The 19,826-nt window shown below is 40.6% G+C and overlaps 1 protein-coding gene across 3 annotated transcripts; it reads left to right on the top strand.

The window, feature by feature from the left end:
• Window positions 1-603: 603 nt before the first annotated feature.
• On the top strand, window positions 604-19,316 carry GTF2H2 (general transcription factor IIH subunit 2). Of its 3 annotated transcripts, none has more exons than XM_035100103.2 (16): window positions 604-732; window positions 1,563-1,638; window positions 1,739-1,816; window positions 2,183-2,219; window positions 4,542-4,628; window positions 5,230-5,280; window positions 6,606-6,660; window positions 8,044-8,149; window positions 9,565-9,655; window positions 9,834-9,921; window positions 10,652-10,759; window positions 11,864-11,927; window positions 12,708-12,811; window positions 13,476-13,578; window positions 15,329-15,368; window positions 16,188-19,316. In XM_035100103.2, exons 2-16 carry the CDS (start codon window positions 1,583-1,585, stop codon window positions 16,305-16,307), a joined length of 1,188 nt encoding a protein of 395 aa, XP_034955994.1. In that variant the 5' UTR covers window positions 604-732; window positions 1,563-1,582; the 3' UTR covers window positions 16,308-19,316. The 3 variants fall into 3 exon arrangements, with proteins under 3 accessions (XP_034955994.1, XP_034955996.1, XP_034955995.1); XM_035100104.2 differs by having other exon boundaries at window positions 611-862; XM_035100105.2 differs by lacking the exon at window positions 10,652-10,759.
• Window positions 19,317-19,826: the final 510 nt, after the last annotated feature.

Raw genomic sequence — 19,826 nt, forward strand, 5'->3', positions numbered from 1 at the left:
CTAGATGACAAGGAAGGCTTTCCAGGTCACAAGGCATGATCTGTAACACTACAACTAAGCTTAAACCGCAGCGTTAGCAAGAGAGAAGCATCCCTGCGTTTCTCTGGACTGGAGGAAGGAAAAGCTGTCCATAGTAGCTGCACTAATTTATTCCCACGCCTCACGCTCCACGCCCCTCCCAAGACAAAAGGGCAGCAAAGAGAGGAGTCTTATTTCACCTGAACCGTTCATTATTATAGTTTCTAAACGTTTAAAAATAGTCCTGCCCATTTAGAGTCCAAGAGTCCCCACATTGGGGGCAGGGCCGTGAAAGAAGAAACTGAGAAAGTTCCTTATGATAAAACCTTTTGAAGACCAAGAGTCTTTGGTCAGCCTTTAAAGTCCCACAGGGCTTTGCTGGTTTTGCTGCAACGCAGACTATAGCAAAGTGCGTGTTTTAATTTCTGCCAGAAGCTGAGGCAGCATCACTCATAGCAGCAGAAACATACCCCCCCATCTATGCCAGTCACCCTGCTCTTTTCTCCTTCTAATCTTTCTCCGCGACAAGCTCTTTGCATGGCGGAACTCTTCTTCTCAATATTCGCGCTGCCGCCGGAATGTTTAAAGTGTGGAACGTTTAGCCAGAGAGATGGTTTTCCTAGAGAGGCTCTGAAGTGCATGCGGCTCGGTTCTTGGGCGCGCGCTTCTTTCTGTTCCTCCTCTTCGGTCCTTTCTGCCCCCTGAAAGATAAAGGCAGGTGGCAAGAACAGCCCCCCCCCACCTCCCCGAGAGCTGTTGGCCTATTCCTGAGCCAGGAGACTTTATGGGAACAAGACGCTTTTGTCCCAACCCCAACCTTGTTCTTGTCCACTAGCTGAGGAGGGTAGTTATACTTGTCTACCTTTAGAGTACCTTTAGAATTTAGAGGTGCTAAAGTTGTGATATGTGGCAGTGATCTTAAGTTTTCGGTGGTCATTTTATGCTAGTTATCCTTTTCTTTATTTTTATGTTGATTTTCTTTCCTTTTTTTATATAAAAAAGTCATTTGGGTAAGGGTTGAAAAATGCTTACTGTATGTTCTGCCCTTTTAAGTCAATTGCAGGAAAAGGCTCGTTAAAATTAGCAAAACTTCCTAAGCTGAAAAGGGGGGGGGGAAGAGGCTTGAAGCGAGCTTTTTTTTTAAAAAAAAAAACCTAGTTGATTTTCTTGTAGCCAGAAATTTGCCCAGGCTGGGACCCCAACTTGGGATCAACCAGAGTAGTGATGTGTGCTGATGCAGCAGAATCAGGATGTTATAAATCATTTCCCATCAAATACCTCTCCTTTTCCTAGTTTTTAGTACAGGAAGGAGCTTTGTGGACTCTGTCAGTCTTGAAGACCACAAAGGCTGATGGGGTTTCATAAGGGCTTCTTCTGAGAATTACACCTGATTGCTCTGATTTATGTACTATTCAGGAACCTTGAACCTGACAAGATGTAGCCATTTGTACATATGTGTGTTATTTAATTAATTATTGTGGCATAAATTCTATTATAATATATCAAAATATAGTTTTAAATTACAGTATAATTTTTCTTATTAGTTTCTTAGCTGGGAAGAAAAATGGATGATGAACCAGAGAGAGCCAAACGGTGGGAAGGGGGATATGAAAGAACTTGGTAAGCTTTTATATTTCTCCCCCCCCCCTCCATTGTTTAAGAATTGTAGCCTTCTGTTATCTGTATACAGTACATTATACTTTATTTTTGTTGCTTCTAGGGAAGTTCTTAAAGAAGATGAATCTGGATCATTGAAAGCCAGCATAGAGGATATTCTTTATAAGGCCAAAAGAAAAAGGTAATCTCTAAGCTGCACAATGTAGGAATGCACTATGAATCACTTCAGAATAAATTGCATTTTGCTGCAATCTTAACAAGGACAAGGGTGAAAAGTTTCCAGTTTAACTTCAAATCTTACTTCATTCTACTTAGGTTGTATGGTGTTATAGTCAATCAGATTACAATGTGGCTCTGACATCCATCTTCAAAGCATAATTTTAAAATTTTGTATCAAATATGCTCTTAGACTTCGTTTTTTAAAAAACACACGTAAATATGATTCATTGAATATAATCTGTTTTTCACAAGTGAGAATAGATTGTATATATCGATGCTACATAAATGCTATAACAATAAGCAATTGACTTTTTTTTTTACTTTGCAGAATCTTTGAGCATCATGGACAAGTTCGACTTGGGATGGTAAGTTCTCTTTTTCTACTTGGCTCTAAACTTATTTTGCTGTGAAGTTGTATATGAACTAGGTCTCATTCATATGCTTAATAAGAGCATAGTCAGCCACTTGTTTTTCCTTAGATTGCAGTTTGCTTTGGGCAGGCAGCTGCACTATCATTCAGTAATAAGAGCAAGAAGAGACCTGCTGCATCAAATCAAAGGTCCATCTTGTAAAGCATTCTGATCTCACAGTAGTTCATGTGTGTTGATATCCCACATGAGGGATATGAGCACTCTTGCTTGTGTGCCCTAGCAACTGATCCCGGAGGCCCTATATAGCCATTATGGCTAATAGCCATTGAGAGCCTTGGTCCTCCATGAAGCTGCCCAAGTTGGTGGCCATCTTGTGGTAACAAATTGCATAGTCTGAGGATGTGCTATGTGAAGAAGTACTTCCTTTGGTCCATTCTGAATCTCCCACCGCTCAGATTCATTGGATAACTCTGGCTTCTAGTATTGTGAGAGAGGGAGAAATACTTTCCCTACACCATGCACACCTTCTTGTAAAATTGCAGTGACATTTAACTATCATCTATTTAGCCATAAAAAAATTCCTTCCAGTAGCACCTTAGAGACCAACCAAATTTGTTATTGGTATGAGTTTTTGTGTGCCTGCACACTTCTTCAGATACCTAAAGAATACCTGCATGCACATGAAAACTCATACCAATAACAAACTTAGTTGGTCTCTAAGGTGCTACTGGAAGGATTTTTAAAATTTTGTTTCGACTACGGCAGACCAACACGGCTACCTACCTGTAACTAGAACTACCGGTATTTAGGCATGTTCATATGACCTTTGAGCTTCAAGCAAGCAGGTCAATAAACTTCAAATTGCATAGCAGATATTCTAGCCATCCAAGTTCACAGAGATATTCTGAAGTCAACCTAAGCAAAAGGCAGCTCTGGTTGTTTTTTGGTTGAGGGAAATTGGATTCTATTTAAAGCAAATTAAGTTTAAACAAGTCTTAGCTTTGCTTAAGTGCTTTCAGTAAAGACACTGTGGTTGTGACTGTAGCTTACCAGCTTTTAGAGTTGGTTTTGGGATGTTATAGTAAAATGCTGGATTCTTCAGTTAGGATAAAGATGTGAGAAAAGTTCTACTTGATTATTAGGCTGTGTGCAAATTTTACATTAAAGCATTTATTTGTGATGTTATTGGACTACTGATAAATAAAAATAAAAATGTATTTTGATTACATACAATTGCTTGGATTTAAACTTTTTTTTCTGCCCCACTCTTTCTCTTGCCTAGACCCAGGATGGCTAACAAGAATCTTAAAAGCATGGGTCATGAAGCAACGGTTTAAAATTATACCAGTTTAATGTCCTTAGAGGCACAGCAACAGATGAAAAGGTCTCTGGGTTGCATCCAATGATGTTGTGCTGTAAGGACTTGAATGGGATTACCTCTTCTCTCTCCATACCCCCTCCCCACATCTGCTTCAGGGTTGGGGGGGGGAATCTCAGAACCTATTTGTAGGGGTGAGGGAGGAGATTCTTGCACTGGACAACTTTGTTGGATATAACCCTCTGTATCTTTTATAATTATCATTAGTCCTCTGCTTTGGTGGTTGACCAAGTTGGATGTTGGGTGCAATGTATCTGAACTGAATCAACCCATGGATGTCTATGAGAATGTAAGGGCAGGATTAGTGGAAAATATGGGTTTCAGGGAATAAGTGAGAAGTATATACAGTGGTACCTCTACTTACGAATGTTTCTACTTACGAATGGAGCTCCGTCCGCCATCTTGGATGCGGTTTAGATAGGATTTTTTCTACTTAAGAATTTTTCTCCCAATGCATTCCTATGGGATTCGACTTAAATTTTTTTTCTACTTACAAATATGCGTTTGGAACGCATTAAATTTGTAAGTAGAGGTACCACTGTAGTAGGATAAAGGTTGACAGGCTTCCTTGGCTCAATGCTGTGTGCTGCTTAAAAGCAAATAATACTGCCAGTAAACACAAAAACCCAGAACCAGCACAAAGAGAAAAGCAAACAGCCTGAAGTGTAAATTTACCCTGAAGTAAGTTCCATGGATTCAATGGGGACCACTCAAAAGCAAATACGCATAGATTTTCAGTTTTCAGATATATTTCTGTAACTCTAAAAGAAGGGGCCATCAGCCCACAATTCCTGAAAACCTGTGTGTGCATTTAGAATAATTTGTGAATCCTAGATTACTTTCGAAAAGGTATGTATTATATTGGCCTGATATTCTATTTTATGAATATTCTATTAAAATAGAATCTAATTCCCTAAAAATATCTTACCCATATGTAGATGCGTCACCTGTATGTAGTGGTTGATGGATCAAGAACAATGGAAGACCAAGATTTAAAACCTACCAGGCTAACTTGTACCCTAAAGGTATTTATTCTTGATAACTTGCATTTCTCTAAGATCACTGAAATAACTGAAAATAGATAAAATGTCAGATTGGGACAACTCAGATTCAAGGTCTTGCTCAGCTCTGAAACCCACTGGATAATCATGGGCCAAGTCCCATTTCTAAGCCTAATGTACCTTGCAGAGTGGTTTGGAGGATGAATTGGGTGTGGTTAGATACAGCAAACATCACCTAGAACCTCTTGAAAGAAGGGTGGAGGGAAGGAAACAAATATGATAAATTATCCTTCATTTGTTTCCCTTTCTCATCTGGTGATCTCAGGGTTTCCAGGAACCGTGTCTTTCAGCCATCAAATGGGAATGTTTTCAAATTCCTCCTGAAAGTCAATAACTGTCCTAAAATCAAGGTTTAGATGGACCTTAACATCACTCTTGAAATAACATTGGTAACCACAACTTTGTTTTTTGTTAGTTGTCCTCGTGCATACTTTTTAGACAACAAGAAGCTTTTGTCTTTTTTTGATGACTAGGTATAAAATGACTGTTGTGAGGTTCATAAAGTTGTGCGATGTAAAGTAACACTTGAGAACTAATGGCTCTAATGATATTTCTCTTTCTGTAGTTACTGGAATATTTTGTTGAAGAATATTTTGACCAAAATCCGATTAGTCAGGTATGTACACTGTGCTGGAGATGGTTGCTGCGGATTAGAAATAATCACCTCTTTGAATGTTTAGCTAAAAGCAGTCTTAAGTGTGATTATTAGCATATTGGTGAATTAAAAGCATTCTAAAGACAAAAATAAAAGCCACGATTTATGTTAAAATTAAATAATAAAAATGTACAGTACTTAGATAATTCAATTTTCTGTCAATAAAGCTCAAAGCATTTCGGCATTCTAAATGAGGGGGTTAATATCTTCATCCCTGCCTGTGCATCGGAGAATGTCTGAAGAAGGGAGCCTGCTTTATGTACACAGGCTGCCACCATGATTTGGAGCTCTATGCGATCATGCTTCCAAATCACAGGGCCATCTTCCAGTGCATAGCCAGTGGGGACTGGACACCAGCAGGGGACTTGGGAGTCAGGCCAGTAGGTGGCATAGCTGCCAAGTTCTCCCTTTTTTAAAGGGAAATTCCATTATGCTGAATAGGCTTCCTTGCGAGAAAAGGGAAAACTTGGCAGCTATGGTAGGTGGACTTTGCTCTCTAGTCCATGTGATTAATAATTAGGTGATTTATAATGCCTGAATAGGGTTTGGTCCTGCAGCATATATAAATGAGCATGCATCTGATGATTTTGCACAATTTGTTTTGCTTCTGTTATCTGTGGGCAAAAGCAAGAAATGACACAGTGCAATGAAACCTCTGACCCTTTGATCCTTTTGTCCTTCCCCTCCCTAGGCTTTTGATTTCACCAGGCATCACCTCCCATCAAGCCTGTCTTTGCAACCACCTAGGCTAGCTAGAAACTGATTAGGAAGTGGCTAATAATAATAATAAAGCAGAGGCTCTCGAGATTCTGAAATTTGCAGTGTCAAACTCTGTTTCTTCATCACAATTATGGAAAAAAGCTGCTGTAAATATAGTAGAACGAATTATATAGATTACCAGAAACTTCATAAACATTTTCCCCCAACAGATTTCATATTTATAGCTCTTGGTCAAACTTAGTCCCAGCTGTTGATGTCATGGGGTAAGCAGGAGTAGCAATGGCTTGCATAATTCAAAGGCAGGTGGAGATGAAACTATCCAGCTCTGCCGTGTCGAATTCCCTGCAATGTTGCTCATTACATGTTTTGATGGGAATATGCAGGAGTGCTAGGTGGCTCTTGTCCCTCTTTACATCTCAAGTACTGTAACTCTTATTACTACCGTATCAGCTCTGCAAATGATTCTTGGCTCTCTGCTGCCACCTCTGTACGTTGGAAAACATGGTTGGGCTCAACTAGACTTCTTTACTCTGTGACTCTATTAATAGCAGACATCTTTCTGGCAGGTTGGCATTATTGTGACTAAGGGCAAAAGAGCTGAAAAACTTACCGAGCTTTCAGGTATGAACACATTATTTCTTTCATACTGAGAAGAGATTTGTTATTATGGCCTTGCCATTTAAAAAAACAACAACAACAGATAATATCTTCTATATTTCTGCCTCATTCGGCCGTCCTTGCTATAATAAACACGATACAGACATCTGACTTTGACCCAGTGTGAACTTTAAAATTTAAGGATAGTTGCTGGAGGGAAGTAGCAAGTTTAAAGAGAATGTTCCCTATAATGTTTCTACCTTAGACATGTGCAAATGAAACTTTACTTGAGGGCAACTCTGTAAATTCATTCACTGTGTGCTGTCTAAATAAAGTTTTCTCCAGGGTGGTATTGACCTTAAATGTATACAGTAGTACCTCGGGTTACGAACTCGATCCGTTCCGGGTCGCAGTTCGTAACCCAAAAAGGTCGCAAACCGAGCGCCGGTTCTGCTGCGCAAAGCGCACACGCCACTTCTGCGCATGCGCGGGACGCGCGCGCGCTGAAAACACTTCCGGGGGTGCGGAGTTCGTAACCCGAACTGTTCGCAATCCAAGCGGTTCGTAAACCGAGGTACGACTGTATATGTGCCCAGTGCTGATTGTCTGCCACATGCCACATGCCCCCAAAGTAAGCTTTTAATTTCTAAAATTTTAAATAAAGCATTGAACCAGGGTTTTAGTTGCACATATGTACACCCCCCCAAAGAAACCGGTGCAATGAAGATTAAGCATTCTCGGTCCCAGAATGTTGACAATCAGTTGGGGGGGGAATGGGGTGGAGGAAATGAAATGGTTTTCTGGAGAAGGGGGTGGTTGACCTGCTGGCTGACTGGAGCTGTGAACAGGATCACTTTTTATCACTCTAGACCAGACTTTGTCAGCCTTGGGACCCTAGATTTTGTTGGACTACAAATCCCATTATCCCTAGCTACAAGGACTAGTGGTCAGGGATGATGGGAGTTGTAGTCCAACGACATCCGGGTTCCCAAGGTTGAGAAAGGCTGCTCTAGACTGCAGCATTTTGTTGCACGCCCCATTTCATAGCCATAATGGACACTGGACAAAGATGAAGCAGGGCTTGAATGAGGGAGACAAGTTGATTGGATGGATAGAGGACCCTCCTGGGACAAAGGAGAAGGAGTCCATGAAAAATACTTGTTTTGAGCTTTCATGTGATAATAAAAGGTGGGTTTGGGGTGCCTGGAGACTTGATGAGCATTGTGGGTATAGTCTTGGTTCAGCTATAATGCCAGACCATGGGTTGATATTGCATGAATGTGTGTCAGTTTACTTCCTTTGTATTTCCCTTCCTGCCTGCTAATAAAAGCAGTGTTTTATGTCAGAATATTTGTTTTTTACTTGAGATATTTTCTGATGTTTGGTAATGAGTAATTTTCCTCATAGGGAATCCAAGAAAACACACAGCTGCTTTGAAAAAAGCTGTAGATATGTCTTGTCTAGGAGAGCCATCTTTATATAATGCCTTAAATTTGGCCGCACAAACATTAAAGTAAGTACCGTATATATAGGCTACTGCAGCGTGCTTTTTTTGTTTAGCAACCATGGAGATCGATCTGACTATAATCACAGGGAGAATCATTTATTAATCAAGTATCCCTTTTCAGCATTTATTAATCTGCTTCAGCAAAAAAAGCCACATTTTGTGGCCCCTTAAAGATTAGTATATTTATTATGGTATAAACTTCCATGCACTTCATCAGACGTATGGAATGTTTATACTCATGGTTTGGGGAGAGGCAGAGTGTGAACTAGGTTAGAAGGAAATAAAATGCAATAGAACAGTCTGACAATTGTGTTAAAGTTTAAATGCATGTAAAATAATTACAGTGACCATTCCCAGAGAAGTGTTGATGATATCGTAAACATCGCAGCATTGGTTAGCTAATTAACACCTATATTGGGATAAGAACCTGTTCTGTATTCAGTCCACAGGTGATAGAATCAAATTTCTTTATAAGTAGTTTCATACTGTACTAGAATTTCCTGTTTGAAGTTCTTTTATCCAGTAATTTGTTCAAGAACTAGATTGTTCCTCTTTGTCAAGATTGGGGAATCTTTCTGCTAGAGTCTTGGGTAAACTTCCAGGTACTGCATATCAGGAACAAAACTGCATTACACCCCCCCATTCACATGTACCTATCCATTTAAATTATCTCCCCATTCACACACATTCATACAAACCCAATTCTCACACAGCCATTTATAAACAGTCACTTAAGTTATCTCTCCACCTTCTCTCTCTCCTCTTTTCCTCCTTTTACTGCCCCTCCTCAGTGTGGCACTTAGGTTTAGATTTTTTGGGGGAGGCGTTGTGCATAGAGGGAGGGGAATGTTAGCTTCCTCCCCATGCAGTAAGTAATCACAGGGAAAAGAAGGATTCCATTTGTGCTAATGGGACCTCTCTCCTAAGACCAAAGGCTAATTACTAATTACATGGTGCATGGCACTGAAGAGGACAGGCTGTGGTCCAGATTGAAAGACTTAGCCAGAGATTGCCCACCCTGGTTCTTGGACATTCTGCAATTTGAAGATGCTGCAGCAAATCAAAGCAGGCTGCAGAATTATCCTGGAGATTAGTATGTGCTAAGTTACAGTGGTAAATGTTTAAAGCCCATATGTCCAACACTGATTCCCCTCCCCTATTTCTTACTTTGCTTTCAACAGCCTCGGCTGAATCATCAAACTACTTAGTGAGCATAAATGCGCCTTCTCACACTCTGTGTGTGTGTGTGTGTGCGCGCGCAACATCTTCTCTGCACTGACTCATAACAAGTCTCATTGCTGTCAGTGTAAAATAATCTTCTCACATAATTTATGTGGAAGTGGGTCTCTGTCTTGCATTTGATTATTTTGGCACTTGTTTTTGTTTGTTACAAACATAAAAGAGTGTTTTATTCTCTCTAGGCATATGCCAGGGCATACAAGCAGAGAAGTCTTAGTAATATTCAGCAGTCTGACAACATGTGATCCTTCCAATATTTATGATCTAATTAAGGTACACAAGTTTTTGCTTTTCTTCTTCTTCTATTAAAACAATCCAGAATGATGATGCAGAGATAGTTAACATGCTTGAAACAAATATTTGTCACAGAATCCTGAAAGCCTTGTGCATTTTATAGGTTTTTTTAGATCTCTTATTGCATGTGTTTTCTCTTTTTTATACGGTATCGAAGAGTTTAAAGGCACTTAAGATCAGAGTGTCTATTATTGGCCTTTCAGCTGAAGTTCGAGTTTGCACTGTACTTGCCCGGGAAACTGGTGGTATGTATATATTTGAATATGTGTGTGTGAGTGAGAGAGAGAACCATGAACTGAATTGAAAAAGCTCTGAAGGCCTGCATTTTCAGTTGGCCTTCTAGCTGTGATATTTATAATTTGGATGATGGTCTGACTGTAGTTTTGAACTGTAGTTTTTAGTTTTTAAAAAATATATCAGGTTTTAAAAATATTTCTTTGGTTTTGATTGTTAGCTGCTTTTGACTGGCATTTGCCCCAAAGAGCTGTCTGGATTAAATAAAATAAAAACTGTTTGTATCTAACATATTTTGATGACAAATCACTAAAAGTAGATGCTAACAGAGAAGGAAAATTTCATAAATAGTTACTCTTTACATAGTCAGTGTTATCTAGGCTTATCTAAATGACTATTCACTTCAAAACCTTTTTATCTCTTTGCTCTGTGATGGAATTAGTGCAAAATCTTCATTTGCTGTTAAACCATTGCAGCCTTTCCTCTGACATACTCTCAGTAAGCCTCATAATTAGGTCCACAAGGTGCTAGATAACATGTATTTTTACTCACCCATCTGCCCACATATACCTGTGTCAGGTTTGGCCTAAAAGGAGGGAAAGAGAACTAGTTGGTTTTGCAGGGCTCCTTTCCTTGATCACTTGTTGACAATTCTTACTCACCACTGGCAACCAGATGAGCAACTGTTGAGACGTCTGCTCTCAGTTAATTAAATTTTTATTTTGTTTCTTTGTGTGGCAGGAACCTATCATGTCATTTTAGATGAAAGCCATTATAGGGAACTTCTGATGCACCACGTCAGTCCACCACCAGCTAGTTCAAGTTCTGAAAGCTCACTTATTCGTATGGGTAAGAAATTGTCCTTTAACATTTTGGTATACTGGTATTGAACACACAGTATTGTTTGCTCTAAATCCAGAGGCAAGCAATTAAGGATAGTACTAAAGACCACCTATCCTGAACTGGTGGATTTCAGTATTATATTGTGGTTGCAAGTATTCTGCAGATATTTTAGACCTGTGGTTCTCAAACTTTGGGCTGCACTGTCAGAACAAAAAATTGCTTGTGCCACACTGCATTTTTTATTGATAAGAAATGCATTGGAAAACAAAAAGAAATAACTCCTAGCAGTGCTTGATTTATAACACAGAACACAACTTCCTTATAATACAGTGGTACCTCGGAAGTCGAACGGAACCCATTCTGGAAGTCCATTCAACTTCCAAAACGTTCAGAAACCAAGGCGCAGCTTCCGATTGGCTGCAGGAAGATCCTGCAGCCAATTGGAAGCTGCAGTTGGACTTTCGGGGTCCAAAGAACATTCGCAAACTGGAACACTCACTTCCGGGTTTGTGGTGTTCGGGAGCCAAAACGTTCGAGTCGCAAGGCGTTTGTTCATCAACCAAGGTACGACTGTATTAGGTCTAATTTGAGACAAACTCTCATCTCCTCATCAACACAAAGAAGCCTTTCCATTTTCTGAGCTTTCATATTTGTCAGAGTTGAAAATCCTTGTTCACAACAATATGTTGTGGAGAACTGTAGAAGAATAGCCAATACTCTTGAAGAGAGGTGTGGATACTGTTTCCAGTTGTATATCCATACCACACTGAAATGTTTAAATATTTTTTTATTATCCTTGAATCTTTCCCTCACAATTGCCATCCTCTCCTGCCACACCAGTGCACAACACCACACTCTTTCGAGAACCACTGCTTTAGACAATTATTGTTTATTAACTACAGGTTATTACCATTTTCAGTTATCTGTAACATACATTTTGCCCTACCTAGTGATGGCATGGTCCAGGCCGACCACACAGAGATTTGTGTGTCATCACAGTAAAGTGCCTTATATTGGGATGGAAATCAATGCACACTAAGATTCTCCTCCTAAATGAGGACCACAATACATATAAAGTGACTCAAAACTATGACTGTTCTTTTCCCCTAGGCTTTCCTCAGCACACCATTGCATCTTTGACTGATCAGGACGCAAAGCCATCTTTTAGCATGGTGTAAGTAATGGGTTGCTTTGTGAGTACATTGAGCAGCCAGCATTTTATCTGAAATTACTGCTTCAATTGCTCCAGTAGTGTAAGGGAAAACATCATTTTAATAGCAGCTCATAGTCTCTTTCAGCATTCAGAAATAATTTGGTGGAAACATCAAAGGCAGGTTTGGCTGTGTAGCTGTTCTTCCCCATATGTCCAGATTTTGGTCCTCTGTTTAACTAAAACTAGGTTTTGCTCATTGTAAATTTTATTATTGCTAGAATTTCAGTTGAACCGACTTTCTGTATGAGAGAGAACTCTTAAGGACACAGTGTCTGTATGGGTCTTCCCAGATGGATTTATTGCACAACAGATGCAGAGTTCTTTTGCCGTAGAAGGAGATCTCAGTGTCTTTCCATTGCAGAACAGCCCCCTTTTCTTCTGTGATATTATAATGGACTCAAGTGACTTACTGGGAGGGGAGGGGAAAGGCAGCAGTGAGGATGGTGTGGTACAAATGCACCAGCGGCAGGAGTGGATTGGCTCTTCCCATGCCTTGAACCATGCTGGCCTCACCACTCCCCCTCTCAGTAAACAGCACTGATGCCAGTCACTGCTGGAAAATCCAACTCTTCTTCAAGGGCTTGACAAAGCGATTTATTTAGCCATACTGGCTTCTCCAAGAATTTAACCCTAAACTTTGAGGCCTAATGCTATTTCTCACCATTACAAACAATCCTTTTCGAATTGTTGAAAATGCTTCTGTGCAACATTGTCAGGGGGTGGAAATGTTATTCTTTACAGGCAGCTAGAAAACAGCAATGATCCAGGTCTTACCCTGGGAGGATATTTCTGCCCCCAATGTAGAGCCAAATACTGTGAGCTTCCTGTGGAGTGCAAAGTTTGTGGTGAGTAATTAAGTGTATTTATCTTTGTCTATTATAATGGGGTGTGTGCCAACCCCCTCCCCCCCCCAACCCCCAGCTGGGAAAACAGAAAAGTAAGCCACTAGCTTTGCCTCTTGTTGCATCCACTGTGGTTTAGCCACACACTTCACAATTGTGCATGCTATCCAGCTTCAATCTGTGAGGCAATTATGACATTCCCGGTACGCAATTTCTTTTCTGGGGTGGAAGGTGGTGAGTTTCCCCAATGTTTAATTTCTAAACGAAATGTTGCCACAGATCAGGCCTGTGTAGAAGTCATATCCTTTCATCTAGAAACCCTTCACATTAGTCACAGGTAGAGGGTTGGTTGTGGTCTCTTGATCATGAATTAAGTGCCATTTGTACATACCAAAAGCACTCCTTTACTCTGTTCATATCTTCCAAGCATTCAAAAGTGACACCCAGATCTAAACCTTGGTCATTTACAGTTACATGGTGAAGAGCAGAATTTGCATACTTTTTACATCCGTAAGGCTATATACAGTATGTTAAACAAGTTTTATGAGGGGAGCAGAAGTTTGAAATACTAATAAGAGGGTTAATAAGTTAAAGCTACGTTTTAAAAAGGATAATTGAGAATTGTTTTTCAGTAACCCTTTATAAAAACGCTGATAATTTTTTGTAGGTCTTACGCTAGTATCTGCACCCCATCTGGCTCGATCTTACCATCACCTTTTTCCTTTGGATGCCTTTCAGGAAGTCCCACTGGAACAGTATATAGGAGAACGGTGTGTAAAAGATGTCTGGTATAACCAGTCTGAATATCAGGGGTTAATATTTCCAGCATGTGATGGGTTGATGGCTTTATCTCTGCCTACAGACTACAACACCATGGTGAATCACATAGGAACAATGTTTCATTTGCAGGGGTTCCCCCCTCCCCCAACCAAAGGGTGAAATATCTTTTCTTAATTCCCATTTCTGCTGTTTCCAAGAATGGCTCTGGAGCTTGCGGCTACTGAAACAGAGCAAGGATTATCACCTTTTGGGGTTTGACTACCATTTCTTTTTAAATAGCCATTACTTCCTGTTGATCCCACCACTGTTCTAATTCCTTTAAAAAGATGGCTGGGTAATGTTATGCTTGGAATAAGAACAAATTGTGATACAACATCCCATCCCCCTCCCCAGTTTTTTGACAATCAACTCATCATCAATCATTCATTTTGGAAACAGGTTTTTGTTTCAGATATACAGTAAGTGTTCATTATTATGAGCAAATTGGGGACTGTGATTGTATGGTTGTAAACTGACACTTCTGTTCTTCTTTCTTGAGTGACCAGAGAGGCAATATTCTCATACAGTAATTTGCGTTACTAATTGGAATATTTTCAAATAAAGAACTTTAGCTCTTTACAGTTACAGCTTCTGTCATTTCACAGGGTCCAATATTTTATGCCACAATATCATTAATATAATCATGCAGTTTTTGTGTTGACACAAGTGAAAGTAGGAACATAATGAGGGATCTTTTTTGGTTATCCTTGTTTTGGCTGGATTATTGGACATTTCTCTGTGCATCGTAAGCCCCTATTAAAGGTAACACTTATACAGGCAGGGGTTGCATTCTGGGGATAACACATAAAGCCAAAATTGCTTTATGGTCAAAACGCATTGGGTTCAATGACAGGTGGCATTACCAAAGTCTTTTTTCCCCACCCGCCCCCTTTCCACCCACTTTCAGAAAATATTTTGGGGGGGCCGAGCATGTAAAGCCGATTGCATGCAAGTTAAATGTGCATAAGGTGCAATGTACCTGTAATAGCTGCAACACATTCCTGGCATTCGATTTAACTGGTTCTGATCCTATATTCTGTTATTAAAGTAATAGTTGCTTTATAAACACAACAGTAGCAGTGCTGTTACTGTTTATTTAGGCCCTATGCATGCACACGACACTTTACAAAACACAGAGAACAGGTCCCTACCTCAGAGGGTTTACACTCTGTAAGGCAACAAAGGGGAGACAACAAAGGGTGTGGAGTGGAGGCAGGAATAAATAGAGAAAGAATATGCATTATTTCTGTTATACTGTATATATATACTTAAGGCAGGGGTGTGGAACTTCTAGCCCTTGGGTGAATGTTGGCTCACCAGGTCATTTGCCCCAAAGCATGTCTACGTGTCCATCAGCTGACATCATGGGGTGTATTGGGTGCTAACTCTCCACTGTGTTTCCTGGGGGGAATGTGCTGATGAAGCAGACCCCTCTCCCTACTGTTGTGGATCAACTTTGACAGGTGGGTGGGACTGTCCACCTACCAGTTGCCTTATGTCATCATGGTGTAAGCTGATTGACAGGTGGGTGGTCCCTGCCCACTTGTCAAAGTTGGTGGGTAGGGGGGAGATAAAGATATGGCCTAAGAGGCCCAAAATGTTCTCCACCCATAAGTTAAGGCATGAGAAGTAGAGGTTTAACATGAAGTATGTATTAATTAGTTTCTCTAAAATCTCTTCATAAATATTCTTTTTAAACAGCTATTGCCAAGGATGCCAAGGAGAAATTACAGATCAGCATGTAAGTCTTCAGCCTTCAACCTATAAATTACATTATATTTGCTTGCTCTCCATGCAAGTAATGTTTTTTGTCCACATCCTTCTCTCCCCCCCCCCAAATTAACTTCATACAATGTAAACAAAGGTCACAACTTTTACATTAGAGAGAGCAGAAATATTTAATAATGTTTAGGATTGCCTCTTTGAAGGCTATAAAACCTTCCTACCATGTGTTCCTTTTCATGAACGCCAGGTCAGTTCTCAATAAAACAACCCTCATCTGTGACCTAATCATAGCTGAGGTGGCTGACCTGGTATATATTTCCAAGGCCTGTGTGAGCAAGCTGGGCAGGCCAGACCTGACCCAACTTTGTCCAACATAGATTGGTGAAAGGGTTCCTTTGTGCATCACACACCTGTCTGTCCAACTGTTTGTCTGTGGCTCTCTCCAGCAAACCAATCAAGCTGGAAACTGGGTTTGAGGGTTTGTTCCTGGTGTTTGGGCAGGGATAAAGCAGGGATTTTGTTGGTGAAGCACCTCTCCCTGCTACCCAGCATCAGCATGTGCTGCAATATGCTGCAATATGTAGTCCATATTATTAAATGAAATAAAACATTTTAGTGTGTTTTATTTCGTGCCTGAAAGCTCTGAGTAGCTAACCAAACAAACAAAAACACAAACAAACAGAAGGGCAGCTTAAAATAAAATAATATGCATTATGATCATAGCTGATAAATCCATGTTAAGTGTTCAGTACATGAGGCAATAGTTGAAAAAAAGAATGCTAATAATATATGCTGCAATGTAACCTTTTAAATTTCAAATCTTTCTTTTTTGTAGGTCTATATATGTAAAGTCTGCCAGTGTGCGTTTTGTGTAGAATGTGATATTTTTGCTCATGATACTCTGCACTGCTGTCCGGGTTGCATTCACAAGCATCCTGCCCCTCCCCGTGTGTGATGCTACCTAATGATCAACAATGTTGGTTGCTTTTCTGTGAGTAAAAAATTCAACTTGACTCTTCAGCAAAATAGCTTAAGATGAGGAAGAGCAGCTTACTAAATGCTTATGTAAATACTGTATTACTATTTTCACACCGAGTTTGAATATACATGTGTGTACAGCTATTTGTATGTGGAACTAGTTATTGAAACTTTTTCTTCTTCTGAACTAATCTGAATAGTGTGCACGTTTGTACCTCTGAAACTTGAAATGGATATGTGTCCTAAATTAATGGCTCTTGCGTTCATTTTAAATAATAATCAGCACAATAGGCTACAAGCCACAAAGCACAGTCATGGAGAAGCAAGTTTAATGTAAGTCATTAGGACTTAAAATCTAGGATGCAAAATCCCTAGTGTGATGGTCACTCTGGACCATCTCATCATAAGAGCTGCTTCTCTGTGTTGGCAAAGGTTGAGAGTGATTTCAGGCAATCTCCGTTTCAATAAACAGTGTTAGTGTGCTGCGTCTTTTGTTTTTACTATAATAATGATTACAGATGGAAGAGTCGTTTTAAGTTCAATTGCACTTCAGCTTCTGCAGGCAAGAGATAGAACACACAAAGTTAAAAAAAAGAAGAAAAAGGTAAAGGACAGTTAAGTCCAGTCAAAGGCGACTACGGGGTGCACTCTTTAGTAGAAGACATCTATAAAGCACCTATAAAGCACCTGAAAAGATGGTAGAGGGAAGTGCTATGATCTAAATCAGCGTTTCTCAACCGCTGTTCCGCGGCACAGTACTGTGCCGCCCGACGCTGGCTGGTGTGCCGCGACGCCTGGCGGCCGCCAATCTTTCACAGGGCATTCCTCCCTGCAGGGAAAGAAAACAGGAGCAGCGTACTCGCATGTAAGCGGCTGCCGCTTGCTTTCCATGCAGGAAGAGGGGATGCACGGGGCTTTTCTCCCTCACGGAGCTTTCTTCCCTCCTCCCTCGCGGAGCTTTCCAGCTTGCCTCCCTCCTCCCTCCGTGCAGGGAAATAAAGCGGCACCCGTTTACGTGCGTGTAAGCAACTGCCGCTTTATTTCCCTGCAGCTTCTTTCTTTCTCTCCCCACCCCCACTCGCCTCGGTGCCTGGAACAATAGAGTGTGAGTGGAGCCGGCTCTGGGCTGCGCTCCCTCCCCTTCTCCCTCTCTCCACCTCTCCTCCCCTCCCTCCGAATAAAATCTACCTTAGCATGCCTGCAAGTAAGTGCATTTAAACATCTGTGCATTTAAGCACTGTTGTCTCTCTTTTGGCTTCATTTACTGGTATTTAAAAAGCGGGGAGAGGAAGAGATACAGAATAAATTACAGTCATAATTATATAGTCAATATAGGGCGGCACAGAGTTAATTTTTTAAAACTTTTTTCATGGTGGTGTGCCTCGTGATTTTTTTCATGGAACAAGTGTGCCGTGGCCCAAAAAAGGTTGAGAAACACTGATCTAAATCAGTAGGACTATGAAATGAATTTTTAAAAAATTATCTTAGATGCATCCTTTAAGAAGAAATCAGGCACATGACCATGGACCAAAGGAATGGCTGACACCTCTTTTGTCTTGCTGCCATGGGATTTTGAAGGGGAGAACTTAACTTTCTCATATGTCAGATCCCTGACTTTTGCGTTCCACTTGCTCCATTAGGTATACTCCTTTCTTTTCAGTATGTGTCTGGCAAACTGCTGCTCTCACTCTCTAAGCTCTGGGTAGTTAGGGACTCTTTTACTCTTCAAAACTAAGGTGGGTAACCATATTAAATTGTATTTGCTGCCTGCATAGTTGTAACATTGTTCTCTAAAGCTTCCCACTTGTACTGCTCATCTTTCATTTCTGAATAATAGACCAATCATTTTTACTTCTATGTTGTGGCAGGCCCTTTATTAGACATACATGTATACATGCCTCTTTAATAAACTCATGTTCTGACCCCGCTCAAGTTTCCATTCCTCTCAGGGTACCGTATATGTTGGGTTCACATATGCAGTGGACATGCCTGTGGCTTCAGCCATACCCCTTGTAACAACCTGCAACTCCAGTGGCAGAGCTGCATCTCAGAGGCCACACCAGACTGAACCTGCTACTACAGGGAAAGTGCAACCCCATTTAGAGCAGGCAGCTTTGTGACGTTCTCCCAGAGAGCTCTCATCTTGCCAGGTTTCAGACTCAGCTTATAAGTTTACATTGAGCCTACCACTACATCTAGACACCAGTCCAGGACCTTCTCAAGCATTCCCAATTCTGAGGTTACATAGAAACCAAGTTGCTTATCATCAGTGTACTAGTGACACCTCACTCCAAATCTCATTACCACTCCCAGCTGCTTCACATAGGTGTTAGATAGCACAGGAGACAGTATGGCATCTTGCAACAACCTGTAGTTCAGCCAGAAGGCTGAGAAACACCCAATGCTCTTGAACCGTCTTGAGATAAGACTAGAACCATTGCAGAATGGTGCCCGTTACCCATCTCCTGTAGGATGGTCCAGGAGGATTGCATTGTCAATGGCATCAAAAGCTGATGAGAGATTGAGCAGGAACAGCAAAATTGATCTCACCCTTCTCCCAATCAAAGTAATCCATCAGGGTAACCGAGGCTGATCAAGTCCTGAACCGTAATTGGAATTGATGTAGATAATCAGTTTACCTAAAGAATGACTGCAGCTGCACTGCCATGACCTTGTCCCAAAGGAAGGCATTTGTGATTGGGTGGTAGTTATTAAATGCCACTGGGTTTAGGTTATTTCCCTAGGGGTGGCTGCACTACTGTATCCTTCAAAGAGGAAGGCCACACCTCCTTGTACAAGGACACATTTACCAGCTAAACGTTATTAATGAATTAATGTTTAATTGTCAAAAGTAAGTTTCAAAGTGGTTTACAAAGTACACAAATTCTGAAATACGAATATTTGTAATTTAAAATAACAATAAGAATCTCCCTTTAAAATAACAGAAACTAAAACAGGAGGCTCACAGAAGTTGCCTTACACTGAGTCAGACCATCTAGGACAGTATTGTCTGCACTGACTGGCAGCATCTCTCCAGGGTTGCAACAAGGATCTCTCTCAGTTTTACCTGTAGAGGTGGATTTAGGGCAACATGACCAGTTCTTCCACAATGGGCTCCAAGCCTAGGGTGTACTGCAAAGGATCACAACAATGACGAAGTGAATTGAGCACAATGGAAGCTGAGAGGTGGGAGGAAAGCAAATTTTGGCCTTGCACAGGGTGCCACTGAAATTTGAAAGACTCAAGACCCAAGGGAGAGGAGAGAGGGAAGCTACTGCCATATGTAACCTAGACTTTCATAAGCTAGGGTTAAGGATATGAAGGGTAGTTGTATTTCCTAAATAGTATAATCTTGTATGGTATTTTATTTAGCAATACTATTACATTCTGGCTTTGAAATTAGTGCTATGTTTTCCTGCTAACAAAATCTTTAACCTAGATGGGTGTGTGCTGAACAACCTAAAGACATCATTGCATAAAAATTCAAGTTCAATTC

Source organism: Zootoca vivipara, chromosome 11, assembly GCF_963506605.1.
Source record: "Zootoca vivipara chromosome 11, rZooViv1.1, whole genome shotgun sequence".
In the NCBI taxonomy this organism is placed as follows: domain Eukaryota; kingdom Metazoa; phylum Chordata; class Lepidosauria; order Squamata; family Lacertidae; genus Zootoca; species Zootoca vivipara.